Here is a 27,989-nt window from a genome sequence, read left to right on the forward strand (position 1 = left end):
ACTTTTCATGACTATTTCGATTTCATGAAAGAAGAATCCATAATTGTGTTTCCTTGTACTGCAAAACCGAAATGGAACTGTAACCCGGAAATGCATTAGGCTGTACTGTTCATGTTCATTGCTGACATAATGTATACAAATGGGTGCGTCAGGACCATTTTGTTCTGAACTTGGAATGGGAAAGACTTTGTTCGAAATATCCATGAGTGTGCCATGTACAAAATAGGTAGAGAAACAGCCAGTAATCATTTTAGATATTGAGTACTTTTGTTCTCAAGGTAAACGGTATTTGCTTGAAATGTTTGGATATTTTGTTTGCTTGATTTTTACAAAATTTCTTTCCTTTCTTGGGGGATAGGGGTGGGGATTGTAACCTATAACTTGTTTTCCAAGTATTTTGTGGATCAAATTTGAACTATTTTTTTTCAAAACAAACCCTTTACCACAAGTGTCATATGAGTCATGGCTTTTCACAAACATTGATTACCTCAGTCAACATACAAAACCAGATCGAAGTGAATGAGTGAGTGAGTGAGTGAGTCTGGTTTTATGCCACTTTCAGCAATATTCCAGCAATATCATGGTGGGGGACACCAGAAATGGGCTTTACACATTGTACCCATGTGGGGAAACAAACCCGGATCTTCAGCATGACGAGCGAATGCTTTAACCACTAGGCTACCCCACTGCCCCCAGTTCTAAGTCTAGGATGAACAAGGATGAATGGTGATGAAAAACAATGAGCAAAACAGAATAGCTACAACATTTTAGATCCCTGCAGCGATTGGTGCAGAGAGTTTGTCTTCATGGCTGGTAATTCACTGTCCATTCCATGCAGCCATATTTACCATCTGGTCTCCACATTATCTACCTCTTTCAGAGGTGCCTATCGTGCAGAGTCATCATCAAATCCTGTCAGTAATTAGGTCTGTTGTTTAAAATGTCTGTGTTGTAATGAACATCCTGGATGTCAGTAATGACATGTAGTTGTGGAGCCCTGAAACATTTCCCTTGAAGTGCAGCAGCCCAAAGTCCATCCAGAAACTAAGGACATTAAACTGTCTGGTCAATCCTCCAGCATTATCTCAATGACTGTTGTACAGTGTGCCTATTACATAGGGAAGGTTTCATGAAAACACCCAGTAGAGAAGGGACACACACCTGTCAACCAGGTATCTTCTGTATATATCTGATAAACTTACTAATATTCATGAATAAGCAATATTGATCATCCTAAACTTCGGTTGTCATAAGAGTGAGTGAGTGAGTGAGTGAGTGAGTGAGAGTGAGTGAGCGCGTGAGTGAGTGCGTGAGTGAGTGAGTGAGTGAGTGAGGGTGCGTGCGTGCGTGCGCGCGTACTGCTGACTTGCTGGTTAAACAAGTCATCATATCCAAATTACTTAGATCGATGCTCATGATGTTAATCACTTGATAGTTTAGTCCAAACTCAATGATTTATAGACCGCATTCAAACTGTAACCAATCACTACGTTCAAGCCAGCTTGAAGGTGAGATAAAACAGTCAGCGTGAGGCAAAACCCTTCAAATTAAATTGGCCAATTCAACCCAAGTTTATCCCTTTGGATTGGAAGCATTACCTTGTAAACACCAGAGACTTGCCACCAATGATGACTAAGGAGGCCATTGGTCTTCATTCATGAACACTTGCCAAGACAATGGTAGGCACCACCATGCCATCACTGGCAAACCCAATCCCATAATCGGACACTCCCGCTGACAACACCACTATTTGGGAACAGACTTCATCACCATAGCCAATGGTGATAACTGTTGATGGTCTGATGGTCTAACTTAGTTTAAGAAACAAACTGGAAAATATACATCGTTAGATTTTGGATTGTATTTTCCAAATGAGATGTAACTTCATTCAAACAGAAAAAAAATATCATTCTGACTAGAAGACATGCCTCTGAGGTCTTGGTTGAAAATGTAAAAGCTGAGGTGGGGGGAACAGCATGAGGGCAGAATGGTTTATATTTTCAACAAAAAATGATGATAATTGCGTTTTTAACTCAAAGAACATCCTTCATAATTTGATTTGTTACCTGTCACATTTTCACCTCTTTCCAAACATGCCTGGGAGGCAAAACACAAATACTGACAATATATTATTTCTACTGTGGAGGACTTTACAGTGAGGGATTAACCTGGCAGGGAGGAAATATGTTGAAATCTGCATAGCAACCAACATCTTCAATGCAGTCCATCATCATCTAGCTCGGAACTTTTGAGCCACCCCTCATCCACATGAAGGGACTCTAACACCCATTATTTGTTAAACTTGACAGTGGTCAATTTGAACATATTTCCCTTTTGGATTCAGCTGGTTCAAAGAATGACCTTTTATATTGGCAATCAACAAAGTAGCAAACATCTTCACACCAAAATATCTGTCATTATTACAGCATTTAGAACTCAACACAAAGACACATACATTCAAAGTCCAAATGGAACACAAAAAACCCCAAATGTCTCTAAAAATATATAAATGCTTATTATGAAATGAGTGAGTGAGTGAGTGAGTATAGTTTTATGCCACACTCAGCAATATTTCTGTAAATAATCAGGTCTGGACCAGACAATCCTGTGATCAACAGCATGAGCATCAATCTGCGCAATTGGGAACCGATGACAATAATTGTGTCAACAAAGTCAGCGAGCCTGACCACTCGATCCCGTTAGTCGCCTCTTACGACAAGCATAGTCGCCTTTTGTGGCAAGCATGGGTTGCTGAAGACCTATTCTACCCGGATCTTCACGGGTCTTATTATGGAATGAAGAGAGTTTCCCTGAATGATAGGACAATGAACAAAGACACAGTGCACAGATTATCTGCAGTACCTGGGCTGTGGTGCATACACGTTTTAACGCCAACAATATTATGAACAATGTCGGGGATAGTTCATTTCCTGATCCAAAGCTGCAATATAGCCATGAATCTCCTTGAATATTACCCTGTCGCTCACTCCTTAACAAGGAGATGCCCATACACCTGCGGTCTGCATGGTCTGAGGTCATGCACGCAGTCTCCAGCGTTTCCTGAGTAACTGATCAACATAGAAACAGCCACATCAAGGACTGACAAACTCCTCCACTTGTTTTATCCTCATCTGATGCTTCTGAAATGCATGTCTGGAGAGATGACAGGACACACTTTACGTCAGGACGTGGTTTATGGGAGGTATACAACCTCTCAATAGCCATCCCATCTGCACGGTTCTGGAAACTGAATTCTAAGGGAAGGCACTATCCAGAACAACATAACTTTGATCATCATCCAGACATGATATAGATACGTGCCACATATTTGCTAATGTAACTTGACACCTTGTAACTTATTTTTCAATCAAATTTCTAAACAGTATCTCCTAAACACTTATATGATTGTATTGTTTGAACATAAACATTTGAAACCTATTTAAAGAAATATTCATTTAATACAAATACAATTACTCAGTAGTAGCAAACTCATTTCCACAAAAATAACACCAATCTTATCGCTCGATCAAACAAGAATGATTCCTCCAAAATGCCATTATTTCTGTCTGCTCAAGAATGTCAGTAGGTGCCAATTGAAAAGTTTAGACCACCTTGCACAACATTAAACATCCCAAGCCGGTAGACCCAGACCATCAGAAAAATGTGACGGTTTAATAGGGACAAGATTTCTCTTCATGGAAATTTTCTCTTCTGTAATACTATTCTCTTGAGGAGAACACTGAAGATATTACCAAATCATAGTCCATGATTTATGAGATCCACTATATTCAATCATTTTGTTTGAGGTGGTAATTTCACAGATTAATGGTATAAATTTCAAATCCATATACTATTTGGGGAAAAACTTGCAGATTTGCAGAAAAAATATCACAACGGCCCATCAAAAATATAACAAATTGATACATCATATACCAAAAAGTACCTGACCGCAAATGAAAATAATGTTTTTGAAATACATATTCAATACGAAAATACACCTGTTAGCAAGATGCTATAGGAAGGGTGAACTAAATGATACATTTAAGTTATGATTATAGGACAGGATATGTATGTGTACATGAAGTGTGGAGGGCAGGGGGGATGGCATCATATTTAGCTGATGACCATTTTATGCAACATTTCTTCAGTTCCCAAATAATGTTCAGAATTTATTTGTTTACAGAATGGTGCTATTAATTTGGTGGTGTGTGGTCTTGTGCATAGAGCCCAGGTCACATATCAGTTGAAGTTAAGCAACACTGGGCACAGAGAGTCCCTGGTGTTTGGCAGCTTGACTCCTGAGAGTTTCTAAGACTTCAGTCCTGCCCCAAACAAAGAGCTCCCCTTAGGCAAGTGATTTTGTTCAAAACTGCCTCTTTTCACCCAGCAGTGAATGGGTACCCAGAGGGATAAGATGGTCATATGACTGTTAACCTTCTAGTTCCACACAGGCAGGTTGGATTAACCAGGTAATGTATTGGTAATAATGTTTTGTCCTTTGTGCAACTGAACATCTTTTAGGTGGAAATAAAGTGCTCTACAAATACATTATATTATGATTTTTTGTCATTTTATGACCCCCCATAGCTGTGACAAATTTTGGCAACCTTCAGCTTTCACTGTGTTGTTTTTCACTACCCAACCTAAATCTCATCCCTGCTATCAAATGACCTGAGGTCACTCTTGTGTGACCAATAGGTCTGCACAATTGTGGTGCTGATGGACCAAATATCATAATTAGTTTAATTTGATTAATAGTATCACAAACAGTTATCATGAAGAACTTGTCTTACCTTGATGTGGAGAGACTACAGATCTTGCAAACTGTTCTATGGCTTTTCAGAATTCAAACCCCCATATAAATTTGTCTGTCCATAGACAACAGACAATGTTTGGTAATACAAAATGAAAAAAGAAAAATGAAATGAGCCAAATATACAGACATACCTTTCATTGTCATGGCAACAGATTGCATACACCTGTTGTTGCAGGAGAAGCCAACTTTCTGGTCTGTTGGTCAGTACAGTGATGAACGGATGGGGAGGAGTCCTGCGAATTGAATGACAGAATTAGTCCTATGAACTGAATCACATTGAATTAGTCCTGCAAAGTAAATCACATTGAATTAGTCCTGCAAAGTAAATCACATTGAATTTGTCCTGCAAACTGAATCACATTGAATTTGACCTGCAAACTGAATCACATTGAATTAGTCCTGCAAAGTGAATCATATTGAATTTGACCTGCAAACTGAATCACATTGAATTTGTCCTGCAAAGTGAATCACATTGAATTTGTCCTGTAAACTGAATCACATTGAATCCACCTGCAAACTGAATCACACTGAATCAGTTCTGCAATCAGTTCAGTCATGATATCTCAGTTACCCAAGATTACCACACAACCAAACCTTTAGAGTGAGTGAGTGAGGTTCTATTCCAGCAGTATCACAGAAGGCACTGTACTCATCGGGGTAAGTGAATATTTCTACCCCACCCCTTCATGAATGTCTTGTCATCAGAGGATAAATCATTATGAACAAAACATGTCACAAATGTAATTTTTCTGATCCAGGATTTGAATCCTATTTTGATGTAGATCCCATTTAGGGGAGAGTATGGTCCTTACCTGGGACTATCTATGACCTATTTTACATTTAGCATTCCAAACAAATCAAGCTGACACACTTTGAAGCAACTGAAACACTGTTCAAATAAACATTAAACACAACTCACTAATAATAAAATGACAATATCCCTTGAAATATAGGCTTTATTCAAATGTTCCTTAACAAAAGATTAATTTCAAGTTCAGAAGCATTATAAAAGTGACTGAGTGAATGTTGTTTTACGCCACCCTGAGTTGTCAAGCCAAGTCTTTTATTTCGTATGAAGGCCTTCGGCCCATAAACAAAGATGCAAATAATTATTACAATGATGGTTATCTTACCTCACACATAATTGTCGCTTTCTGATTGGCTGAGCGCTCTTCTATTATTTTCAATGTACCCTGCTTACAAGCGAGTAACATTTCAATGTACCCCGCTGTCAATGGCAACTCATTTGGTACTAGGTGGTAGTAATTCTTTATCTCGAATAATATTGAATCACGAATGATGTACAGAAATTACCGATGTTTTGCGAATGCAAATCGATGGAAGGGAGATAACTGTAAATCTGGTTTTTGTCAGCAAATTCTAGCGATGGCTACAAAAAGATTTGTACCCGTGCTTCAAACAATTCAAAATTCGGGCGAGGGGGGACATAAACAAACATCGAGGGTACATCAACCCATGGGCCCCGAGGGACCAGTGAACAACTTATAATATAGGTACACAATAAACACATGTACTATAGCATGAGGGGCATGGTGAAATACAAATATATTATCCATCAACCAGCCACTGCCTTAGCTCAAAGCCCAAACACAAATAGTTACAAAGATTGTTTAATAATTCCGTTTGATGTAGAAGATAACAATTGATGAAATTTATAGGTAGACGGATTGTCATTGTACATTTATATTGTACGTCAACAAAGTGACAATTTGTGATAATATGGTCTCTATTTTAGTAGATTTTTAACAAAAACATGGCACCTCAGGGACTTAATTCTCCCTGGTATGTTCAATTCATATGCTCAAAAAGTTGGTTTATGTCTATAATTTGCCAGTTTTTTTGACATGCCAAAGTATGAAAGAACATTTAAAATGAACAAAGTACATAATGTTTCTTATTTTGAAATAAAGAATATATATCTGTGAGCACCTCTGTGTCCTAAGATGAAGCATTAACCATTAAACTAGATCTTCTAAGAAAGTGATCATGATTTATTCAGAGCACACTTCCAGGCCCTATTTCAGTACCTTATGACACCACGTAGTCGTACCAGCACATCTGGTAGCATTTGAAGTCCAAAACAAGTTAGTACTCTTAGAAAGAAACCTATTTGTCATTCACATGATCATGTTTTATATGACAGCTCATACCCATTTTGCACATTATGTATATACTGTTGACCAAAAAACTAAGCTTCTTTGAATTATAATACCTTGTTTTTTTCCAGACAGCAATATCATATAGACCCTTCACATGTGATGGGACTGACGCCCAGGGCGACATCAACCTAGAAACTTTGACAACAGAGCAAACTGACATGGTTTTCTGTTGTAAATTACATTACATTGTTATGCCTCCTCTTCCAAGACAATCGTCTTTGGTTTCATCAACGTGTTCACACTGGAAGAGACTTGGTATATTCAAGACGGTCTGTTATTTCAGATTTCCAAATCAAACTATTATTTTCCCAACCCATCACATACAATGAAGCATAATTAAATGGTTGTGTGGAGGTTCAGTAATATAAGCTTTGCTTTATTGCATTGTCTGTGACGTGTTTAACACAGATTGATGTTGATGTGTGTTAAGTCGGTCTGTACCGAATGGTTCAAGAGAAATTCAATTGAATCATGATGGATCTAGTTTTGACAAGTTTGTATTTTGTGAAGCCACACTGATTGTCTGATTGGATACATAAATCAATAAGGTTTTTTATTATTTTAGAAAGAATGGATATCAAAGCTTGGATAGTTTAAATTGTACTTTGTTTCAATTTCAAAGGGATCTTGTAGATAACTGTCTTGTTGAGTCTAGACAAAGAGAAACTTTTTGCATCAAATCTTTAATAAAATTTGTATAAAAGGATAATGCTATCATCCATTTTGTACACTGTTTTCATGTAGAGACAATCCTGTACCATGCTTTCACTCAGAGTTTACCATCAAACAGCATGAATCAGATCACAGGAAACTTATATAACTTAACAAGTTGGACTTTTTTTTACACAGAGGAAATTGAAAAGTGGATTAATCAATAATCTGTGACTGGGATCCAAAAGACAATAAAAGTCTCAGTGTCAAACATTTTAACAAGGCATTAACATATTAGTGTGAAAGAAAGTCCTTAATACTTTCATTCAAAGATGAATATTTAGTTATTTGGAACTAATGTGAAATAAGTTGAAGTATATCAGTAAGATGTGATGTATATAGGAACAAATGAAGTGGATTAAGCTGTAACTCAAACAATAGTGATGTACACAGACTTCTGTAGAAGAAGCTGATACAAACTTGATCAGCGCCATGACAGATTCTTCTCAACAACCTAGGGACATGGCTGAAATTATGTCAATGCATACCTCACATTGCACTCCTCAATATTCACACAGTATGAAAACTGTATCTAAAGTATCTGTCACAAACATGTGGTTGATATAATAAACAACATCCTAAGCTGTGAGGGTAATGTGACAGTCAATAAACCAAGCTACGAAATCTGACCACCAGATCGGACAAGTATAGATTACTGGGGGCCATGTTTAAGGATCACTATGATTGCCCCGGGACAAATCAAGGCCCTGTTCCACTAACCAATCTTAGCACTAAGGTGACCTTAACTCCCATACTTAAACATAGGGTAGGGCAGTGGGGTAGCCTAGTGGTTAATGTGTTTGCTCATGCTGAAGATCCGGGTTCGATTCCCCACATAGATACAATGTGTGAAGCCCATTTCTGGTATCCCAAGCTGTGATATTGCTGGAACATTGCTAAAAGTGGCGTAAAACCAAACTCACTCACTCACTAAACATACGGTAACAATCACTGCAGGGCTAAGATGGCTTTGTGGAAGAGGGCCCAAGTCCTATGCTGGAAGGATGCCTTTTGACATTTAAATGTTCCCTCTGAAACTATCTGGTCTAATCTGGTCACTCATTCACTCGGTCATGGTGGAGATGTACTCTCAATGACTACTGCCCACAACCAAATTGTGCTGCCTCTCTCTACCATTTTTTTTACCCATTATATTTTCTTCTCCAGAAGTACCTTTTTTCTTTCTCAAGGGAATAAACCAATTGCTCAAATAGTTGTCGGAATCACATATTATACATAAACTGAAAAGCACTACTTACAAATCTTAGAAATGGTCTTCCTTTCCAATACTGTAGTTTGTACCCTCTCCTTAAACCCTTGCCTCTCATGCTGTTCCATTGGTAAGAATGAGTACATTTGGAAAAAGGTCTTTCCAATGTGCTGTGGAATCAACTTCCAGACCACATTAAACTTGCCCCTAATGTGACAACATTCACAAGCAGACTCCAAACTCACCTCTTCAGCGATGCCTTCCAATGTGAAAATTGCTAGCGCACAGAGCACAAAAGACTGTGATTGCTGCACATTATAAGTGCATATCATCATCATCATCATCGTCGTCATCATTATCATGCTAAATTTTTTTTGGCTTAATCATGTCACCATCCCAGCAAGAACATGAGTTATGCTCCTTGTGGTGAAAACTTGATATCCAGTCGCTGCTTTAATTTTGAATGGCTTAACATAGATGTCTACCATAGCAGACAAGCTAGTCAGTCAGATAATGACAACACTTGAGATTTTAGACAGACAGACATAATGGCAGATTACCACAGTAAAGACACTTATTACAGACATTTCACTCTCACAATAATAGAGGTAGCTGACCTGTGAGATCAGTATCTAGTAGCAGCTCACTTGGAGACAACATGAAACACCCGGAGGGGTGGACATCTAAAAATAGCATGGCATCTCTGTTACTGTTACAAGGATTTAGTCACTTGAGTTAATAACAATGACAAATATACATGTATAAGGCTACTGGGGTGAGCTGACTAAAACGGGATTGGGTGGTCAGGCTCGCTGACTTAGTTGACACATGTCATCGTATCCCAATTGCGTTGATGGATGCTCATGCTTCTGATCACTGGATTATCTTGATTATTTACAGACAGGTGTCATATAGCAGGGATATTGCTGAAGGGTGCATTAAACAATCAAACAATACAAAAAAATCACCATTTTTGAAAAATATAAATGCTTTCAAGAAAGGATGATTACACATTGTGTACAGCAACTGAATATGCACCAGCTTCTCTGATGGTAGAGACTGAGAGATGAGGTAGGAGATTATTATTCACTAAAGAATATGTCTGACCTTCAAGAAAAGCTTACAACTGATTGGACAACAAGATCCTCAAAGGTAAGCTGAAATATATACACTGAAGTAATTTCATCTAACACGGTCTGGATGGAAATGCAGGCAGTTTTTCCATGATAGTTAGTACTTATGTGCATGCCCAAAAAAATAAGCGTGAAAGTTTTTGTTTAAAAATATATCAAAAAGATTGATCAAAACAGCCTCAAAAGAAAATAATCATGAAAATGCATTTTCTTGGATAGAGACTAATCAGACAGTTTCTTTGTACCGAACACTGATGACAGGAAACAACATGTAATAAAATAACTTATCAACAAACGACAGCTCTAACCAAAGCCAATCATAGGATCATCATGAAGAGATAAAATATAATTGCCAGACGCATACTCGAATCTAAATCAGAAATTCTCTTGATGTTAAATACAGGAGACAGAGTTTATATTCCATGAAAAAAATCCATACTTTAACAGATCCAAAATGACAGGACATCAAAGACTCCAGGAATTGAAACTAATGTCCATATTACCAAGCATCTGATGCCCACTGCATAACCTTGATACTGAACCCATGCTAATCAGTGCCATTATGATCCTGTTTCCGAGATACTTATCCGTGGAAGATCTCAATTAAGCCATGAATGTGACACTATTTGGTTGGCCAACGGTTCTTGTGTTACCATAACGATTGCATTTGAAGCAGGGGGCATTAATGCTGTTACAACACAGGGATGGGCAGACTGAAGATGGGTCACCTTTAACCTGTAGATCAATTACATCTGCAACGATGGATGATGGCATCACTGCCGCCGAGGAAAAGATGAGAAGTCAATTCATCACTGCGTTCCCTTTGCTGCAAATTGTGTCTACATGTGTTGCTATGAATCAAACGGTAACATGTCTCCTGAAACGCTAAAGCAGCAACTTCAAAGCTTATTCTAACTTTATAAATTCTTGACAAGAAAAAACTATAAGACTGGATTTCAGACAAGTCGCCACCTCACCTTTTCAATTTCAAATCAAAAACTTAGAAATTAGTCAGTGATATGACAAATAAATAAATTCATTAACAGAAAAAACAAAAACAGTTTTGTGTGTGAAACTTTTATGAATATTACTGAAAACACACAAGTATGTACAATTTTTGTCTATCTTAAGTTGTGTATATTGATTTTCTAACACAGTTTCAATAGTATAGCCAGGTATGATAATTCAAAAACATATTTTCAAAGGGGCAATGGTTCAATGTTGTTTATGCATCTAGGAAATAAGAGTATAATATCCATTGTTATTTTATGGCAGGAATATATCAGATATGTACCTAAGTTGTAATCGTTAATGTCTCCTGCAGCATGTAATTGAAAGTAGGTACAAAACATTTAAGCATTTTTATCAAAAATAGAAAATTAGTAAAATTCTGATATTAAAAAATACAAGAACCTAAGGCTGTATTAAACTTAAAGCTATTACTAATTTTAAATCATAAACTGTCATTTATTTACACTGAAATACATATTCATGGGGTACTATATATTGTGAACATTTCAAGTCCAGGTCTTGATGTTGAAACTAACGCCATTGGTGAAAGTGACATATTGTTTCTGAATAATTAGTAAATTATCCCACCAGTCCTTCATCTTCTTATGAATTACAGTCAAACACGGTCTTGATACAGAAACAAAACTCAAGATACCAATTACACTGATGAGTGGAGAACAGTAAAGTGCACCCCATGATAAATGGTGGGTGTTACTTTGGATATAATTACAGGTCCGGCAGTTGCCAAGTAGGCGCTAACTGCATCATTATAAGATTGTTTCTTGCAGCAGTTTGGAAAAAACAAGAAAAAGTTTGACTACAAGTACACATTTCATGTCCTTTAAACTCATGAAAAATTCTCAATGTGAGAACAAATTTACACAATGAATTAACTGACATTATAAGCTGTGTATTTAACCTCAACTAAAGTGTAGTGCAATGTTTACATTAGACTTGCATAAGTCTCGAGGGTAATATTTAATAGTTTAAATGAATTTTTTTTAAAATATATAAATAATTGACTAGCATTCTGTACTGTCCACTTGTTTTTTAAAGGACAGAACTACTTTACATACATGGACTTTGCATTCAGTACAGCCTTGGAGCAAGGCTATGTTTACAGCTGACAAATGTGGAAAGTACAGCTGTTATTATGGCCTGTTGAGGACGGCATGACTGAATATTCTATTCACTGATTTATTGTTTATAATTAAACGCTGCACTCAGCAATATTCACGCTATATTTATCATCGGTCAGGACAAGACAATGCCCAATCAAGTCTGGACAAGACAATCCAGTGATCAACACCATGAGCATCAATCTACTCAATTGGTATCCGATAACATGTGTCAACCAAGTCAGCAAGCCTTAACACCCGATCCTGTTACTAGCATCTTACGATAAGCATGAGTTGCTGAAGACAAATTCTTACCCCGGATCTTCACATGTGTCAGATGTAGGAACATGTCTATGTCAAACAATTGTGTAAAGAATCCATGATTTGGTACAAAGAGAATATCACCAATGTGTCTAGATATCAAATATATCAACATGAGTCAATAGAAGTTTAACACTCAGAGGCTTGCAAAGGAGTTTAAAAAAATTATTGATCAGTGTTTAATAAGACATAAGGGTGAAATTACACTTGACATCCAAAAACATTCTTCATACATTCTTAGTTTGTTACTAGTAATATATAGTGTCTTGAGTGTAAAAAGCATAGTTTGCCAGCTTCAGTGGCTGAGAGATTGGTGATGTCATTTGATTGTGACAATTTGGCAACTGATGACATCACAAAGACCTGAAAAGGATTAGGAAGCAATGTTATTGGAAGCCATTGCATGATGACAAAGTAATTTCCAAAATGTAAGACATGTGTATACAATGGCATAAGTCATTCTCAGATGAGAGAGCCAAAGGCAAGCCAATTCAAGAATGATTAAGATCTACAGGTTCTAAAGGTCAGCATGATCAATGTGATATCCTTTCAAATTGACCTTTATTTCAATCTTACGAAAAATATGCCTCTTTCTTAATCTAAATTCCATGATTAAATCTGAACCTTAGCATAACGCTATTCATCCTACTATATGGCCTCAGTCAGCTTTTTGGATCCTGAAAAGATGATGTACAAACATTTACAATAATTAATTTTCCAAATCCATGTGACATTGTAGTCCAAGATTTATTTCTGGACCCTGTAGGCTTGAGATGGAGGTTCTGAATGATAATGCTAATGTTTTACTTCTTTAAAAGTATCTTGTACCTTTGTGGAAAATTAAACCCCATTGTGCTGTTGGACCTTTTGATCTAGTAGAAGGCCTAATACACTTTTAATAATTATATTTCTTAACATAAAACCCTGAATAATGCACTGAATAAACCTATTATGATCCAAGACAGCAATCCAAAGTTTCATGCCTTCTTGGTTGATGTGGAAACAACAATAACATTGCCTGATATGAACTCTCAGAAGAATATGCCATCCCTGTGTGAGTGAGAGATGACACAGTGGACAGTGAGGACAATAAGACAAGTGGATGCTGAAAGAGTGAGGAGGAAAGGAGATTTGCCAAATGAGTGAGTGATGCGGAGACAAGGAATAAGTGGAAGAGGATGAGGAGTGGACAAGGAGAGAGACAGTGAGGAATGGAGTGGAAAGGAGAGATGAGGAAGACACAGCAGGACATGGATCACCCCAGGAAATGGAGCCACACACATGGCCACACAGACACACTCCACAGGTGAGCCTGAGGACACACGGACAGACCCAGAAGAGTGGACCCCACAGGCACCAATGGACCCCAATGAGACACAGCCAAACAGATCCATGTCCCACCACAGCAGACACTGGAGCCATGAGGACCCCAAGCCCATGAGGACCGGAAATGATCCCAATGACAAAAAGTGGAAAGAGTGAGGACCCTAATGACTGTGACCCCAGAGCTGAGGAACGGCCAGTGACATACACAAACACAATGAGGACACAGAACCATGGATCCGACAGGACCACACATGGAGACATGGAGACATGAGCCCACCAAGGAGTGGAAGTAGGAACGGAAAGGAGGATGGACAGTGGAGGACACACGAGCAAAAGAGGAAAGAGGAAGGGTGGAAGAAGAAGGAAATGGAATGCTGGATGGTGAGTGGAGGAGGATGCCGGAACCCCAGTGAATAGTGGAATGAACGGAGTGAGGAAAGAGAGACAGGAGGATGAACAAGAAGAGAACCACATGAGGAGTGAGTGAAAGAGGAGGATGAGAAGTAATGAGGAATGCAAGGAAGGAGGACATGGAAATGGAACAAGGAAATATGGAAGGAAAGAGAGTGGATAAGGTGTGAGAATGGGAAGGATGGAATAAGGAGATATGCTGAATGGAAGTGGAGTGAGTGAAAGAGAGAGATGGAAGGAGAGAGATGCCGAATAAGTGAGATGCTGAATGGAGGAGTGATGTTAGAGATGGATATGCTGTGGAAATGGAATGGTGGAGCGAATATGGAATGGAAAGATATGCACTGATCAGGGAGTGGAATGGAATGGAGAGATGCTGAATGGAGTGAGATATATGCTGAATGAATGAGTGAAAGAGAGAGATGAGTGAGTGAGTAAGAGAGATGCTGAGTGAGATGCTGAATGAGTGAGATATTCTGAATGAGTGAGTGAGTGAAAGAGAGAAATGAGTGAGTAAGAGAGAGATACTGTGTGAGTGAGAGATGCCGAATAGTGAGATATGCTGTGTGAGTGAGAGATGCCGAATAGTGAGAGATGCTGTGTGAGTGAGAGATGCCGAATAAGTGAGATATGCTTAATCAGTGAGTGAGTGAAAGAGAGAGATGCTGTGTGAGTGAGATATGCTGAATCAGTGACTGAGTGAGTGAAAGAGATGCTGAGTGAGTGAGAGAGAGATGCTGAGTGAGTGAGTGAGAGATGCTGAATAAGTGAGATATGCTGAATGAGTGAGTGGAAGAGAGAGATGCTGAGTGAGAGATGCTGAATAAGTGAGATATGCTAAATAAGTGAGTGAGTGAAAGAGAGAGATGCTGAGTGAGTGAGTGTTACAGCAATATCATAGAGGGATCACCAGAAATGGGCTTCACACACATTTCTTCACAGATGCTCTAACCACTACAGTATACTACCTAAGGTGAGCTGATAATCTTGCAGTAATAATTTGACATATTCAACTTTTCCAGAAGAGGTGACACCTCTATTGGCATAACTACATCTCTTTCATAAATCAATGAATTCTAAAGAATATCTATCATCAGAAGCAAATTTCTTCCATTGCACACCGTTAGATTCATGTCCTAATTGGGTTATAGTTGCAAAGTTGGTAGATAATAGATTCTTAGCTCATGAGCATTCCGAACATTCCTGCAAATCCCATGAGAGATGTAAAATGATCTCAATGACAAAAAGTGTGGAACAGTGTGACAGAGGTTGAGGTTACCCCAATGATCAGGTACTCCACAGCTTGAGAGAGCCATGTTCCAGTACTCCACACAAAAACGGTCGATATCATTACAAATTACGCTGGTTCAATATCTTGCAACCGTCTTAAATTAGGATAATTATTTTCAATTTTTTAAAAAGTTAATCTATCAGGGGTTATAAATCTTGTACCATTATTAGGAGACATGGAGACATTTGAGTCACTAAGAAGGAGGGAGGTGGATTGAAAAATGAAATGAAAGGGGCAGCCATAGAGAAAGGAAGGAGGTGATGGATGAGGGACAGTGGGGCAAGGGAGGAATAATAATGAGCAAAGTAGAGAAATCAGGAGAGGGGAAGAGAAGAGAGAGAGGGAAAGGTAAAAGGGAAGAAGAAGGAAAATGTAAGCAGGGGGAATGGGTGAGTGAGTGAGAGGAGAGAGTTTAGTTTTTACGCCATTACTTCAGCAATATTTCAGCAATATGGCAGTGGTCTTTAAATTATTGAATCTGGACCAGACAATCCAGTGATCAACAACATGAGCATCAATCTGCACAATTGGGAACCGATGACATGTGTCAACAAAGTCAGCAAGCCTGACCACCTGATAAAGGTGAGGGAATAACAAGAGCAAGTAAGGAACCGAAGGGGAGGTGGGAGGGATAAGGTGGAAGTAATGGAATGGAGGGAAGGGGAAAAGTAAGGGGGAATGTGGATAAGGAGACGGTAAGGGGGTTGGTGAAGGAAGGGAATGTAAGGGGAGTGAGGATAAGGAGCAAGTAAGGGAATGGGGGAAGGAGGGAAATGTAATGGGAGTGAGGATAAGGAGCAAGTGGGTTAGGAGGAAGGAGGGAAATGTAAGGGAGGATAGGGAGACAGTAAGGAATGGGAAGGAGGGAAATGTAGGGGAGTGAGGATAAGGAACAAGTAAGGGAATGGGGGAAGGAGGGAAATGTAAGGGGAGGGAGGATAAGGAACAAGTAAGGGAATGGGGGAAGGAGGGAAATGTAAGGGGAGTGAGGAGAAGGAACAAGTAAGGGAATGGGGAAGGAGGGAAATGTAAGGGGAGTGAGGATAAGGAACAAGTAAGGGAATGGGGAAGGAGGGAAATGTAAGGAGTGAGGATAAGGAAACAGTAAGTGGGGTTGGGGAAGGAGTGGAAATGGGTGGGGAGTGGAGGGATATGAATGGCAGTGGGGGGAAGGGAAATGGAGGGATAGTGAATGGTGGAAATGGGAGTGGAAGGGGAGGGTGGAATGGAAGGAATGGTGGTGGAAATGGGGGATGGAATGGGTGGAGGAATGGAGGAAGGAACAAGCATGGGCGGAGGAAATGTAAGGAGGAGGATAAGGAACAAGGTGGCCAAGGAAAGAGGAAATATGAGTGGAGGATGGCGAACGGAAGGAATGGAGGATATGAATGGAACGAACGAACGAAACGAAGAAGGATAGCTACATCTACTTTCATAAAATCAATGAATTCTAAAGGGAATATCTATCATCAGGAAACAGAATTTCTTCCATTGCACACGTTGATTCATGTCCTAATTGGGTTTATAGTTGCAAAGAGTTGGTGAATGGCCAGATTCTTAGCTCATGAGCATTCGGCGAACATTCCCTGCAGAATCCCGTGAGAGATGTAAGAATGATCTCAATGACAAAAAGTGTGGAACAGTGTGACAGGGAGTGAGTTACCCCAATGATCAAGGTACTCCACAGCTTAGGAAAGTCAATCAATAAAATCCTGGATCAAAATCAGATCATCATTCCAGATCATCAAAATTATCTCGAAATAAATCCAGCATCGATCCTCATATCATCCGGCTCGATCGTTCATCAAAATTTCCATCAAACTTTTTATCATAATCAATCATCCATCGTTCGTTCACGTCGATCACGGTCGATAAATCTTTCATCCGGAATCAGATCATTTCATCAAGAATTTCTTGAGTCCGATCGGGTCGGCGATCATCAAGGGTCATCGTAAAGATCCGAAATCAAAGTAAAATCCATCGAAAATCGAGGATCAGGATCCGTCATCCGAGAATGGTTCATCGAAGTCAAAATTTCGATAAAGGATCCGGTCGAAATCCGGGCGAGATAAAGGATCAAAGGTCGGCGTCAAGATCGATATCATCGAGGTCCGGTAAATTTCATCAAAGTCGAGGATCAATCCGAGGATCCGTTTCATCCGGTGTCGAAAGTCGAAGGATCGAGGTTCAATCGAGGATCCGGATCGAAGGATCCGGGGAAGGATCAAAATTCGAAAGGTCAGGATCGATTTCATCCGGGATCCGGGAATTTCATCCGGAGGTCGGTAAAGGATCCGGAATTTCATCAAAGGTCCGGAAAAGTCAAATCATCAAGGTCGAGGATCCGGAATTTCATCGAAATAAAGTCGAGGATCCGGCGAGGATCCGAAATTTCATCGAGGATCGAAAGGATCGAGGATCCGTTTCATCAAAGGATCAAAGTCATCGAAGGTCGAAGGATCCGAAATTTCATCAAGAAGGTCCTCGAAATCAAAGAATCGAAAGGTCGAAAATCATCAGAATTTCATCCGGAAAAGTCCGTTTCATCAAAGTAAAGTCCGGAATCATCAAAGTCGAAATCAGAATATCCGGGTCAGGATCATCGAAGTTCGAGGACATCCGAAGTTCAATCAGGATCGAAGGTCCGAAAGTCGGATCCGCGATCGAAGGATCGAGAAAGTCAGGATCGAATTTATCGAGGTAAAGTCGATAAAGTCGAAATTCGAAAAGGATCAAAGGATCGAAGGTCGAGAATCAAAGGATCAGGATCAAATTTCGAAATCTAAGGGAGTAGAATAAGGAACAGAAGTAGAGGGGTTTGGGGAAGGAGGAAATATAAGGGGAGTGAGGATAAAGGAACAAGTAAGAGGAATGGGGGAAGGAGGAGAATGAAAGAGGGTGAGGGATAAGGAATAAGTAGTGAGTGGGGGAAAGGAAGGAGGGAAATGTAAGGGGGTGAGGATAAGGAACAAGTAAAAGGAATTTGGGGAAGGAGGAGGAAATGTAAGGGGGAGGGAGGGGAGTAGGAACAAAGTAAGAGGGTTGGGGAAGGAGAGGAAATGTAAAGAGGGAGTGAGGGATAAGGAACAAGTAGAGGGGTTGAGGAGGAAGGAGGGAAATGTAAGGGAGTGAGGATAAGGAACAAGTAAGGGAATGGGGAAGGAGGGAAATGTAAGGGGAGTGAGGATAAAGGAGCGAGAACAAATTAAGGGGGTTGGGGAAAGGAGGAAATGTAGAAGGAGGTGGGGATAAAGAACTAAGTAAGGAGGGTTGTGGGGAAGGAGGGAAATGTAAAGGGGGAGTGGGGATAAAGGAACAAGTAAAGGGGTTGGGGGAAGGAGGAAATGTAAAGGAACAAAGTAAGGGGATAAGGAAGGACAAGTAAGGGGTTGGGGAAGGAGGAAATATGGGGGAGTGGGGAAAGGAACAAATGCAAGGGGGTTGGGGAAGGAGAGTAAGGAGTGGGGATAAGGAACAAAAGTAAGAGGGAATGGGAAGGAGGAAATGTAAGGGAGAGTGAGGATAAAGGAACAAGTAAAGGGAATAGAGGGAAAGGGAAATGTAAAGGAGTGAGGATGAGGGGAAGGAACAAGTAAAAGAGGAATGGGGAAGAGGAGGGAAATGTAAAGGGGAGGAGGATAAGGAACAAGTAAAGGGGTTGGGGAAGGAGAGGAAATGTAAGGGAGTGAGGATAAAGGAACAAGTAAGAGGGAATGGGGGAAGGAGGAAATGTAAGGGAGTGAGGATAAAAAGAACAAGTAAGGGGAATGGGGGAAGGAGGAAATGTAAGGAGGGAGGGGATAAGGAACAAGTAAGGGGGTTGACTAGGGGAAGGAGGAAATGTAAAGGGGAGGAGGAGGGATAAGGAACAAGTAAAGGGAATGGGGAAGGAGGAAATGTAAGGAGAGTGAGGATAAAAGGAACAAGTAAAGGGAATGGGGGAAAGGAGGAAATGTAAGGAGAGAGGGATAAGGGAACAAGTAAGGGAATGGGGGAAGGAGGGAAATGTAAGGGAGTGAGGATAAAGGAACAAGTAAAGGGGAATGGGGAAGGAGGGAAATGTAAGGAGAGTGAGGGACAAGGAAGGAACAAGTAAGGGAATGGGGGAAGGAGGAAATGTAAAGGGGAGGGAGGATAAGGAATGAGTAAAGGGAATGGGGTAAGGAGGAAATGTAAGGGGAGTGAGGATAAAGGAACAAGTAAAGGGAATGGGGATGGATGGAAATGTAAGGGGAAGGAGGACAAGGAACAAGTAAGGGAATGGGGGAAGGAGGGAAATGTAAGGGAGTGAGGATAAAAGAGCAAGTAAGGGAATGGGGAAGGAGGAAATGTAAAGGGGTAGGGAGGATAAGGGAACAAGTAAGGGAATGGGGAAGGAGGGAAGGTGAGGTGGGAATTGGGTTTTAACGTCAGCTGGAGAATATTTAAGCTCATATGACGACGTGCATGCATGTGGAGGGAGGGAAATGTAAGGTGGAAGTGTGAGAGGAGGGAGGAGGAAGATGAAAGGGAGCAATGAATAGTTTCAGAAAATAACAGCATGTTCTGAACATTTAGAGGTATTAACTTAAAAAAACCCAACATTTTCCTCCAAAGATTTAAACTTTGTTGGAATCATTGCTGACCATGATTCCAACAAAGTTTAAATCTTTGGAGGAAAATGTCTTTTAATGTTAATCCTTCAAACTCTTGTGAACATGATGTAATTTTCTTAAACGATTTTCAACAAGGTCATCTGATGCTGCACACCATACCATAATAAACTCAAAAAGTTATCCACAATTCTAAACTAAGTGTTCTTATGTCGTAAAACATGGTTGTCTTTAAAGTTTTTTTTTTTTATATTTTGAGTTATTTTAACACTAAATGGTATGAAAAGTTATCCACTACAGTCTCCTTCTCTGTATTGTCAATAAAGTACATGTAACCTATAATGTGAATTTGGAAACTGTAATTACAATTTGGGATTTTTTTTATGGAACTTGCTGCAGACTCTGAGCAGGTTCTGTTCAATCCTGAAAATGACATCAGTCTTTGAGCTTGCAAGAAAAGCTAAGAGATCCATCAATATCTGCTTAAAAACATACATGCTGATGCGTGTTAATGAAAGGTGCAATCTGTTAACCTTGCTGATTATCCAGCCTCCAGCCTCCCAGAACCAATCCAAGTTTACAACAGCAGACACACGTTTGGTCAGATTATCACGATACCTGAACAGATAAAACCCCATTTTATCATTACAAGTGGAAATAATCAAAGATAGGTTAAGCTGCAAACATGCTTGGTCAAATTAGGTATATCTGAAATTGTAATGATCAACCTTTTCCACATCCATAAGAAATCTTTGCCAAAAGCTGAGTCAACTGAATGATTCTGACTCTATCATGAGTATGTGTAATGAATCACATTCTCCTGAAGGTGCCAGGCATTCATGAAAAGAGGAGTATATCCTACCCCACCATGCAGTGACACCCACCATGCAAAGGCATGTCAGAAGCTAATGAGTGAGTGAGGTTTTACATCACTTGCAGCAATATTCCAGCAATATCACAGCAGGGAATCCCAGAAATGGACTTCACACATTGTACCACAAGGGGGAATCCAACCTGGGCTTCAGCATGAGGAGTTCCACTGCCCGAAAACATCCTGCGAACTAATAATTAATGTGGCTTTTAAAGTTTCTTCAAAACATGTAATGGGGCGGTGGGGTAGCCTAGTGGTTAAAGCATGCGCTCATCACGCCGAAGGCCCGGGTTCGATTCCCCACATGGGTGTAATGTGTGAAGCCCATTTCTGGTGCCCCCCACCGTGATATTGCTGGAATATTGCTAAGAGCGATGTAAAACCAAACTTAATCACTCACTCAAAACATGTAACGCCTTTTCCAGAATGTTTATTTTGAGAATACCCTGGAAATCACTGATGTAAGCTCTGTTTTTTTTGTGGTAAATCTTATCATTTTGTCAGTTCACCAAATATTTTGTGAGAGAATCCAATATTTTCTGAGTACCTCCCACAGTGTTCTAGAAGTATATTGCAGTGGTCCATCAGTAAATCTCTTAACCCTTGCTACAATCATTCAGGAAAAGATTCAGTTTCTACACAATCTTCAGATTTCAACAAATTGTAAAAGGTGTACAGGTGTGTAATGGACAGACATTGGACAACATACCCTGGAATAACATCACATACAGTCTAACACTGCCGACAGTCTAACACTGCTGAACTTTGGTGTGTTAACTTCTGGTTGTCTCAAAGTGAGAGCTGGCTTACTGCATATTCCTTATTTGGTCATCGTCTTGGGGTTGTGACGAACGTTGGAAAACTCAAAGTATTCTACTTATACAGTACATACTTTAATCTACACATCACTGCTACAAAAAAGGTAAAAACTGCTGACTTCAGCAGAAAGCCCATTCACTGCAGTTATATTTCACAGACTTTTCAAACTGTCCTCCAACTACATCCGTAGATGAAGCTCCTTAACAGGCCCAAGAAGCCAATCCACTGATTAGCTCAATGGGCCGAAGTGTAAGCTACCACAGTCAAATGTCTCTCAAGGACTGAATCAAAACACCAAGTGAGGTAAAAACTACATTTGATGGTAGAGTTAAATGTTTTTGACGCTAGACACATGACAACTAATTATCTAAGTCTGTCTGTAGGGATCTTACCATCCTCAAAGCAGGGGCCATTTAAAACTGTGATTTCTTAGAGAGCGTCATGGACATAATTCCTCAAGGGCACACACAATGATGATCGATGTATTTGAGAAACTACCACACTTAGTTCCCCCGATGACAGAACTTGGAACTGTTACATCTTACATGCCTCATGATTTCTATTACACCATACATTAACTTCAAAGATTCAATCCCTTCACCCATCTCTGCATTCTGCAATATTTCATTTTATGAAAATTGACTTTAGATTGCTAGGTTTATTTAAAAAAAAATTAAAATTGCATCTCGCTTAAGCTGCACAAATATCTTCACTATATCAAACACACGTAAAATGAAATTGTAAGATCGGTAATGATGATATTGGTGTTATCAGACTGATTACTTAACAATTTGATTACTCGAAAAGTTCATTAACCTTTAGATTGTTGACTGTTCTTTTCTTGATTACCTGGATGGATAAAATGATCGCAAATCACAATCAATCAGCTGACTACATCAATGGTGAAGCTCCCGAGGGTCTTTGCTGTGAAATGGCATATACAGAGGAGAGATATATCAAACCACCTCTGCCCTCAATTATAACAATTTTGTTCGCATTTAGAAACATGGTCCCATTTTGACTGAAATCAGGGAATATATGTGAAATCTATACTAAGTAATTTTGAATTTGCCCTTAGACATGCCACTAAAATTACATATAAATGAGATTGGATTCACACAAACTGTAAAATCTTTCAGATTAAAGAAGAATAAGTTGGGAATTACTACATTTCTACAGTACTTTAGGTGCAACAACTTTGAAAGCTCACATTGCGAACGGAAACATTCGCGAACGGAAAACCCACAGTGAATCTGGTAATTCAAAACATGCTATACATTTGACCACTTTCAAAATGGCATTGTGTATTCATACAATAATAATTAATCCTGGACTCAAACCCAGTCTCTTGTGGCATGGGTAAGGGTCCTGTTTTCAACGCAAAGGTCACAAATAAGTTTTTACAACACTGGTTGATGAGAGATGATGGATGGGTGACTGAAACTCCTGAGAGTTTATCAGGCTGCTGTTCTGCCCTTGTAACATATGGTGTTTCATAAGGGCAGTGACTGGGTACCCGGAAGGATGAGATGGTAATGTGACTGGTAACTAACATCTCAGAGGCTTCAGTTGTATACTCCCCAGGGAGTTGAGAATACATTACCATTACATGTAAAAATTGGTATTCAAAGTACCCATGAGTAACTTTACTGAAAGTCAGCAATTTATCAGCAGCAGCAACAGCAGCAATAACAGCATCGGCAGCAGAAGCACTGAGACCTCAGCTTCATTTAACACAGCCAAGACAGCAATTGAATTGACTTCCTGGAAGCACTACCTAGCTGAACAAACCAAGGACATTCTGGAGAATATGAAGATCATCATCATCATCATCATCATCATCATCGACCATTTTTTACCACTGGGTCACATATGGGCCAGGGCCGGTATACAAATGTTAACAACCACAATTAAAGTTCAGGTATACAAGTATTTTCTACTTGTATCATAACCAGCCTGAAGCCATACACTAAAATACATAGCACATAATGTCAGGATTTATACAAATTACCTCCCTTCATACATCTTTGTAAATGTCCTTTCTCCTGAATCAAGTAGTCTTATTTGAAACAAAGAGCCAACAAAGTACATTTTGACACGAAAGGAAAAGAAAACCTGTACACGTTCAAATGACAAGTGGAGACGAGAGTCTTTGATGGTTTCCGATGTCGTTGGTACAGATGTCCTCTAGAGTTATTTCTCTCCACCAATCGCTACCGGACATAATCAGCCAACTCCGAGATTCAGTCGTCAGGAAAGTAGTGTGGAAGAATTGGACCATCTGATGAAGGTGTTCATGTAAGCACTTCCTTATCATCTTATCCTCCAGGCTAGGTATTTCAAAATGTCAACCAATGGCTTATCACAAATAATAGGAATTAACTGAAAATTTATATTCTTGCAAAAAGGACATTTGCAGCTTATATGCTATAGTGACAAGAGATTGGTGGATATTTTAGAGAAATGTCAAGGTGAAAGATGACTGACTCTTAATCATTGCTCATGAAATTATCAACCTATAAATATATGGTTCAGTACCTATTGACGATTTATTAACTTGCTGTTTTTTTAACCTCTGGAGATGGGTGATGTAACTTAGAGTAATGTAGCAGGACACTGGAAGAAAAGACAAAGAGAAAACACAACCATGTCTCTCCACTGACATTAGGTAATTGCAGATAACTTTCAAACCATGTTCAACAATGGTAAAAAGAAATAAGACTGGTTGTGAAATATGCTATTAACTAGGGTAGTCAAACCTTTAATACCCATATAGGAATGAAGATACAGGTTGGTATATTTTCTGTACCCTCCCTAGAGGAAAACAACATATTGGTAACACAAAACAATGGTTCATATCTTGACATTATCTTTCTCATATTTAACCCTCTACAAATACAAGTTTTATCTCACACTCATCTCTGTCTCTTCTTTCTCATCTTTAACCCTCTACAAATACAAGTTTTATCTCACACTCATCTCTGTCTCTTCTTTCTCATCTTTAACCCTCTACAAATACAAGTTTTATCTCACACTCATCTCTGTCTCCAGTTCTCATCTTTAACCCTCTACAAGTACAAGTTTTATCTCACACTCATCTCTGTCTCCAGTTCTCATCTTTAACCCTCTACAAATACAAGTTTTATCTCACACTCATCTCTGTCTCTTCTTTTTCATCTTTAACCCTCTACAAATACAAGTTTTAGCTCACACTCATCTGTCTCTTCTTTCTCATCTTTAACCCTCTACAAATACACCTTTTATCTCACACTCATCTCTTTATCCAGTTCTCATCTTTAACTCTCTACAAATACAAGTTTTATCTCACACTCATCTCTGTCTTCTCTTTCTCATCTTTAACCCTCTACAAATACAAGTTTTAGCTCACACTCATCTCTGTCTCCTCTTTCTCATATTTAACCCTCTACAAATACAAGTTTTATCTCACACTCATCTCTGTCTCTTCTTTCTCATCTTTAACCCTCTACAAGTACAAGTTTTATCTCACACTCATCTCTGTCTCTTCTTTCTCATCTTTAACCCTCTACAAATACAAGTTTTATCTCACACACATCTCTGTCTCCTCTTTCTCATCTTTAACCCTCTACAAAGTACAAGTTTTATCTCACACTCATCTCTGTCTCTTCTTTCTCATCTTTAACCCTCTACAAGTACAAGTTTTTCACACTATCTCACAGTTCTCATCTCCACTTTATCCAGTTCTCATCTCATTTTAACCCTTTACAAATACAAGTTTTATCTCACACTCATCTCTCATCTCTGTCTCTTCTTTCTCATCCTTAACCCTCTACAAATACACCTTTTATCTCACACTCATCTCTGTCTATTCTTACTGACATCTTTAACCCTCTACAATACACTTTTTATCTCTCACTCATCTCTGTCTATTCTTACTCATCTTTAACCCTCTACAAATACACCTTTTATCTCACACTCATCTCTGTCTATTCTTACTCATCTTTAACCCTCTACAAATACACCTTTTATCTCACACTCATCTCTGTCTATTCTTACTCATCTTTAACCCTCTACAAATACAAGTTTTAGCTCACACTCATCTCTGTCTTCTCTTTCTCATCTTTAACCCTCTACAAATACAAGTTTTAGCTCACACTCATCTCTGTCTCCTCTTTCTCATATTTAACCCTCTACAAATACAAGTTTTATCTCACACTCATCTCTGTCTCTTCTTTCTCATCTTTAACCCTCTACAAGTACAAGTTTTATCTCACACTCATCTCTGTCTCTTCTTTCTCATCTTTAACCCTCTACAAATACAAGTTTTATCTCACACACATCTCTGTCTCCTCTTTCTCATCTTTAACCCTCTACAAGTACAAGTTTTATCTCACACTCATCTCTTTATCCAGTTCTCATCTTTAACCCTCTACAAATACAAGTTTTATCTCACACTCATCTCTGTCTCTTCTTTCTCATCTTTAACCCTCTACAAATACACCTTTTATCTCACACTCATCTCTGTCTCCTCTTTCTCATATTTAACCCTTTACAAATACAAGTTTTATCTCACACTCATCTCTGTCTCTTCTTTCTCATCCTTAACCCTCTACAAATACACCTTTTATCTCACACTCATCTCTGTCTATTCTTACTGACATCTTTAACCCTCTACAATACACTTTTTATCTCTCACTCATCTCTGTCTATTCTTACTCATCTTTAACCCTCTACAAATACACCTTTTATCTCACACTCATCTCTGTCTATTCTTACTCATCTTTAACCCTCTACAAATACACCTTTTATCTCACACTCATCTCTGTCTATTCTTACTCATCTTTAACCCTCTACAAATACACCTTTTATCTCACACTCATCTCTGTCTATTCTTACTCATCTTTAAACCAGAGATGCCAATCCAAATAGTAGTTTCAAGGATCAAAATTAGTTGTTTAACCATAAAATTAGTAGTCAAATAAATACTTAAAATCATGATGGATTCTGAGAAAGATAATATGCCACTTATCAAGAGCGAAGCTTTAATTTCACATACCTCCAACAGCCGATTTCAAATAATCTGCATTACATTTCTTCTTGTCGTCTCTTTGTGGCGAAAAAGTATTTAATCGAGTAAAATATATGTTTTTGTCTATATTTCAGAATTTCAATGGATATTCAAAAAAATCCGTAGAATTTCTAGTGGAATCATATTGGCATAGTTTGAGGCTAAAACTCGTAGCGACTACGATAAAATTGTAGAGGTTCGGCATCTCTGCTTTAATCCTCAACAAACACAAGTTTTATCTCCCATTCGTCTCTGTCTCCTCTTTAACCCTCAACAAACACAAGTTTTATCTCCCATTCGTCTCTGTCTCCTCTTTAACCCTCAACAAATACAAGTTTTATCTCCCACTCAAGTCCATTCTTAACACATTGGCTATGATCAAAGTTAAGAATTCTTAGGGTCTCTTGATTTGATTTCTCTTGAATTCTCACTAGTTTTAAATATACATGTATATCTGAGATATATATAATAAGTAATGTCACTCTCCTTTTAATTTATGACACGTTTTAGCTAACATAAAATTAACATTTGTCTGGAGACATAAAATGGAAATATTCAGACAAGACATAACCTGTGAACTCACACTCGGGGTAATTTAGCCGGAGAAGTATGTTACAATACGTAACTTACCCAATTAACTATTTAAGTACATGTTATTTTGACCCATTTCTTTCACTGAAGACAGAGCATTCTCTGAAAATAAGGCAAGAAGGACAATCACAGATTCCTTCAGAAATCACTCTGTCCATGACGCTTGCTGACTTTCTAAATTACTTCCTGCAGGTTTATGTTTTGGATCTAACTCGTATCTTGTGGCGGAAATGAATATTTTCTTTCTTTAGTGGCATTACCCAAGTTCTTACTTCTACCTGATATCACTAGCAACTTCATCATAGAGAACATGACCTCAAGTTGATGCTGCAAAGGTTCACTACAGAAAATTTAATCAAACCTTCATATCAGAAGGAAATGAGGCAGTATGTGGACAGTCACCTTTCTTTACAGATATCATAGCGAAGGCATCAGTCAAAATATGCCATTTCAACCCATTCAGAATGAACTGGATATCAAAGTCTTCTTGTTGGTTATGTTCTCTAAGGATTCAGAGGTCAGCTTCATTTGTGCTGCTGTG

The 27,989-nt window shown here is 39.0% G+C and overlaps 1 protein-coding gene across 1 annotated transcript in view; it reads right to left on the reverse strand.

Moving 5' to 3' along the window:
* LOC124255454 (focadhesin-like) overlaps window positions 1-27,989 on the reverse strand; it is a 531,258-nt gene that overhangs the window by 65,946 nt on the left and 437,323 nt on the right. Inside the window, exon 6 of the mRNA XM_046689369.1 lies at window positions 4,948-5,049. Within this exon, the coding sequence (XP_046545325.1) occupies window positions 4,948-5,049 (102 nt within the window). The remainder of the gene's footprint in view (window positions 1-4,947; window positions 5,050-27,989) is intronic.

The sequence above is a fragment of the Haliotis rubra genome, unplaced genomic scaffold (assembly GCF_003918875.1).
Source record: "Haliotis rubra isolate DU_JTF1 unplaced genomic scaffold, ASM391887v1 Scf60, whole genome shotgun sequence".
NCBI classification, from domain to species: domain Eukaryota; kingdom Metazoa; phylum Mollusca; class Gastropoda; order Lepetellida; family Haliotidae; genus Haliotis; species Haliotis rubra.